We start from the raw sequence: 5729 nt of genomic DNA, 5'->3' as shown, positions 1-5729 counted from the left end.
TACGGTGAAGCCAGACCACCCTTTATCAGGGCTAGCATACGGTTGACCTCTCGGAGCGTGCCCCTCCAGTTGCAGCCGGTGTTCCTCCTTGGAAACGACTTCTGGTGGGATGTTGGTCATGTGTTTATAGAAACCATTGGGATCGACAGTAACTCCGATGCAAGTGCTAAGATCACCTTGTTGAAGTGCGCTGAACTTGCATCCTCATGAAAATGGCCAAAATTCAACGCCCTGACCTGACACCTCTTCGATGTGCTCCCCTCTGCCACCTCCATGCCCTTTGACCAATTGCCCTTAGTAGCATTTCTAGCGCAAGCTTCCCGATAGAGCACTATAGTGATGAACTGAACATGATCAATGGATGTACATGTAGCATGGCCTCGCCATGAAGATCAACACACACACATGTAGCCAAGTTGCATGGACATGGAAAACATTGAAACTATCATACTACCATAGAAGCAAAATCTTGATCTTGCCATTAGTAAACCGTACAACAAGATCAGGAGTTTTCATGCCCAATTCAATGCCCATCAAACCCTTAACCGCAAATCTAACCCCTATATCTACACCCAAATCTAACCCCCCTAATATGACTATACTTAGACACCCAAATCGAGCCGTGTTAAACCCTTAATCAAACCTTAGTCCACACCCAATTTGAGGCGTATGAATCCCTAAACGGACCGTAAACCAAAAACTAAATCAGACCCTAAACCAAACCCTAAATCTAGCTGTATCAAACCGTAAATCAATCCCTAAATCAAATGCTTGAAGTATAAATCAATGCCTACATTGATCCCTAAATTGAGGAGACAGGGGCTTATTTGCCATGGACGAAGAGGTGATGAAGCGTTGATGAAGCCAGTGCTCGTCGTCCAGATCTTCTCGTCGCCAATGCTTGCCCCCATCGGCGAGAGAGAGTGTCGGTGGAGAGAGGTGAGTGTGAGCGGTTAAAGAGGAGTGAGGGGATTTGCGCCATTGGTTTAGGAAACAACGTACCTCCCCTTATCGTCCTCGCGCGTGTAGCCGTTGCAGACACGTGGCTCCTTGTGCTCGCCCAGGCCTGGTTCGCTTGAAACAACCTAGCCCTGGCCCGGATCGCTGAAAACTGCCGATTCGGTCGTTCCTCCAAAGATAAACTCTGGATTGCTTTGAGTTTCGTGCTATGCAGGCCCACACACATGAGCAGGTAACTAAACAGGACACAATCGCATTCTCGGGGCCTGGGCGAGGAGTATGCAGACAACCAAAACATTCCCATATAGGCTCCACAAAACCAATTGGTGCGTGTCGCATTTGGCGCCACCATGTTCCGGTGCGGAGGCAGCCCGATGTGTTGAGGTGTGTTCCGACAATTTTAAGTTGTTGGTAACGTAGACGTGTGTTTCAAAAAAAAAAAATCGATTCTGTTTTGGAACCGGTTCTCATTATAAGCAAACAAAATCAATCTGTGACAACAAGTTTTTGTCTCGCTCCGGCGAGGGAGGGGCGATGAGGGCGGTGGGCCTTCGGCTCGCTTCAGTGCTTGTATTCCTCGCTAGGTGGTATACGAATCTGAATGTAATTTTTATTATTTATAGCGTTCGCTGTATTGCCATAATTAAAAATGAATAGATTGAAAGAAATTCGAGAAAAAGAAAAATGAAAGATACCAAGCTACAGTGATCTAGCCTACTGTCAGGCCCTTTGTATATCTTGAAGAAAGACATTTCCAAATTGGACGGCTGGATAGGCACCCCAGAACAGAGAAGAGAAGGCACAAGGAACCAGCTCGAGCCAGCTGCCGCAGCAAATCCCGGAGGGGAGGCCCCTGCCTGAAACGGCCCCCTCCATCCGTCGCAAGGCAGGATAAATCCGCAGCGCAGCACACCCCAGGAAAAGAAAAGGCCGGGCGGGCGGGGCTAAAATACCCATGCAGAAGCAACCAACCAAGCGTACCGGACGCGAGCTCGACGACTGAAAAATCGGCAACCCCGGCAAGGAGGAAGCTTCCGCGAAGCTCACTCCCCTCCCCGCTCCCCCGCCCTCCCCCCCCCCTATTTATCGCCGCCTCCCTCCTCCGCCTCCACCCACCCCACACATCCCCATCAATCCATCCATCTTTCCTGCTACAATCCCATCCGCATTCATCTCCTTTGAGTAGCTTCTCTCCTCCCGATTGTTTCCTCTGCTCGAAGATGAAGCTCTCCATGCAGTCGCTGGCCCGGAAGCTCTCCATCCCGTCGCCCAAGCGGGGCAAGAAGCAGCAGCAGCAGGACGGCAGCGGCAAGCGCGGCATCTCCCGGAGCGAGGCGCCGTCGTTCGCGTCGGCGTCGTCCTCCTCCACCTCGTCGTCCTCCGAGGACGCGCTGCCGCGGGCGTCCACGCCGCGGTCGGTGCTCCCCGCGGAGATCTCGCGGCGGGAGCTGGAGGCCGTGCTCCGGCGGCTGGGCCACGAGGAGCCGTCGGACGACGAGCTGGACGCCGTGGCGGCCATCGCGGCCGCCGGGGAGGCCGGCCCCGAGGACGAGCTGATGGAGGCGTTCAACGTGTTCGACGCCGACGGCGACGGCCGCATCACCGCCGAGGAGCTCCGCGGCGTGCTGCTCGCCATCCTCGGCGGCGAGGCCGACGGGTGCAGCCTCGACGACTGCCGCCGCATGATCGGCGGCGTCGACGCCGACGGCGACGGCTTCGTCGGCTTCCAGGACTTCGCGCGCATGATGATGGTGTCCACGGCGGCGGCCACCACCTCGGCCGGCCCGAGGTTCCTGTGAACCAACCCGTCGACCCGCGACGCCAGACTCCTCTGTTCACGCTCTGTTCTGCTGGCCCCCACGCCCACGTTCCCGCGAAATCTCGATCGGCCGCGATGCATGCGCTCAGATGTGCGATGCTCGTTTCGTTTCAGCTTCTTCTTCTTTTTGGCGCGCACCGTGATGAGGAATGCCATGCGGCAGCTAGCTCAAGTATAATCAGGATCACTATGCTACGACCAGTAGTCTACTACGTGCTAGTTATTAAATATCGACCTGTAAAATTTGTCCGAGAGCTGGATCGATCGAGAGTGTGTGCGTGTGTTGTGTTGGCAATGGGAAATGCTTTGTTGCTTGGTTTTTTACAACAATTGGTCTTACTCGGGCCAGCTACTGCTAATATACTTACCTCCCGTCCTTTTTACTCCATGTCAAGTCAATCTTTGCAAAGCTTAATCAAATTTATATTAAAAATATCGATATTTACAATACCAAATATAAAACTGCATTCCATAATGAATCTAACAATATTAACTTGGCATGGATAAATTTGATCAAAGTAGAGATAATTTTGAATTCCCTCAGTCACAAAATATAAGAACGTTTCTAACACTAGCATAATGTCAAAAACATTATTATATTCTGGGACAGATGAAGTACTAATTTAGTAATCTACTCCCTCCGTTTCGAATTACTTGTCGCAGATGTGAATGTATCTAGATGCATTTTAGTCTAGATACATCCATTTCTGCGACGAGTAATTTGGAACGGAGGGAGTAGAATACAATTGTTTGGCTTTGGAAGTATTGAGGTCCGGAGCGGAAACCTGCTGGCGTTGCACGTGGAATGATTGATGATTCCGGCGAGAGCCCGACCGAGCCGGTGCGGCCATGAATGGGTGAATGAATGAATGATTGGCAACGTGGCGCCTGGAGACGCTCCGATGCTGCATGCACTCATGCTTGGCTTGTCCTCTTCCCTGCTCTGCTTGCTTTCTCTAATCTAAGTAGGAGCGGCATTGCTAATAACCACGCACGACGTGCCACCATTAGCACAAACATCGGGCAGGGCAGGGGATTTGTGATGCTTTATTCATTCATTCAGACCATCGATTAGATTAGATTAGATTAGATTAGATTAGATTAGATTAGATTAGATTAGATTAGATTAGATGCGCGAGTGATATTATCCTAGGAAAGGAAACCCGGCACCGAACAGGTGTCAACAAAGCTCGAAATACTAGTATAACGGTGGCTGATTCTCGCTTAGTATTTTTAGACAGCTTCCCGTTTAATTTTGGATTCCACTACCATCTCATCGCTGATATGATAGTGAGGGGACAATGCTGGCTGGGCTGGCGCACTTTGAAGGCCATTCAAAGCTGCTGCCGCGTACTAGTACCGCACCAGGCACTGCCGATCTGGGGGGAGCACATCGCATCGCACCGGTTAATGGAGTTGCAGAAATGGGGAGGACGGGGAGTATTTAACAAAAAACTATCACATTTCGTCCAACCGTACCTACAAACTACCATTTTATAAACTTTTACCCAAAACTACCACTTTTCGACTAATCATCAACTACAAACTACCATGTGTGAAAAGTGTCCGGTTCGGCCAGTTTAAACCTGTTTATGACAGGCTGGGCCTACTCGAAAGGAACTAAAAAAGTCTACTCCGTTAGCTTTGACCGTCAACCCGTGGGGTCCACATGTCAGTTTTATCTTCTCCCCTGCCATGTTCCCGGTCCAGAGTGCGCTGCTGGCATGGGGTCGCTCGCCGTCGTGCCACCCACCTCTCCCAGGGCTGAACCCATGTCTAGGAGCACCACCTAGCTGCACCGCATCCTAATGGCAAAGGAATCATCCCGGAAGCCCCCGAATCGCCTCGCTGAGTTCATGCTTCCTCGCCTATGGTGGACCTCGACCTCGCCGGATTCGCCGCCTTAGAGAGCATCTGGCCCCTCCCTCGACCTCCTCGAGTGAGTGCTCCTAAAGTGGTGCATGTCATCGTCCTCGAGCTGCTCATCCCCGAGCCATCTTGCCCGCGAGCACCCGCTCCGGGAGCCGCCGCGAAGCCGGAAGCTCCCGTCCTTCCCCGCTTCTCATGAGCCTACGTGCTGCTGGTGATCCCCAGAGTTCCCTTCCTCTGGCGCAATCGAATCAGCAGCTAGCTCCTGTACCTGTACGTGCGCATCCGGCCGGGAAGAATCAATCCACCTGCTTCAGAGGTTAGCTTGGCTAGTTTGTACGTGCTGATTTTCTCGGCCAAGAGCATCGTTCAGGTGCTAGCTTCAGTTCACGGGATCCCTAGAGGTTAGCTTCAGTTCACGGTAGATGCAGCGGCGACCATGGTCGCGAGGCAGAGGAGCCATCGGTCGACCGGGTCAAGGGTGGTGCGCCGTCGGGATCTAGGAGGTCGCGCCCCCGCAGGCCATCAAGTCCGGCGAGGAGCTCCGGGATGGCCTAGGCACGCCGCGCGGTAGACGGGGACTTCCCCTGATCTGATCTAGATCCTTCGATCCATACAGAAGATAGAACTGACATATGTGGACCCCACAGGTTGACGGTCAAAGTTAACGGAGTAGACTTTTTTTAGTTCTGACAAGTGGGGCCAACCTGTTATAAACAGGTTTAAACTGGCCGAACCGGACACTTTTCACACATGGTAGTTTTTAGTCAATGATTAGTCGAAAAATGGTAGTTTTCGGTAAAAAATTGTAAAGTGGTAGTTTGTAGGCACGGTTGGACGAAATGTGGTAGTTTTTGTTAAATACTCCGGTGCACGCGATGCTATGCTGCCGAGTGCCAAGGACTTAACTTGCCAATGCTTCATTCTCATGGAAACGCTTGCGTACGTTTACTCTTGCGCAATAGCTATATCTATGTCGCCTGAATTTACAGTTTGGGTCAATCGGTTTTTCGAAGAACAAGCAAGTTCGCCAGAGGAAAGGAAGGAAGGAACAGTCACCGACGGTCTATCTTAGGGGTGT

At 51.7% G+C, this 5729-nt stretch overlaps 1 protein-coding gene across 1 annotated transcript; it reads left to right on the top strand.

The window, feature by feature from the left end:
- The first annotated feature begins 1977 nt into the window (after nt 1-1977).
- LOC125546060 (probable calcium-binding protein CML35) lies at nt 1978-3167 on the top strand. Its single transcript, XM_048710182.1, has one exon. The coding sequence runs from the start codon at nt 2181-2183 to the stop codon at nt 2757-2759; it is 579 nt and encodes a 192-aa protein (XP_048566139.1). The 5' UTR covers nt 1978-2180; the 3' UTR covers nt 2760-3167.
- The last annotated feature ends 2562 nt before the right edge of the window (nt 3168-5729 follow it).

The sequence above is a fragment of the Triticum urartu genome, chromosome 3, assembly GCF_003073215.2.
Source record: "Triticum urartu cultivar G1812 chromosome 3, Tu2.1, whole genome shotgun sequence".
In the NCBI taxonomy this organism is placed as follows: Eukaryota; Viridiplantae; Streptophyta; class Magnoliopsida; order Poales; family Poaceae; genus Triticum; species Triticum urartu.
This window is presented reverse-complemented; position numbering and strand designations above follow the sequence as displayed.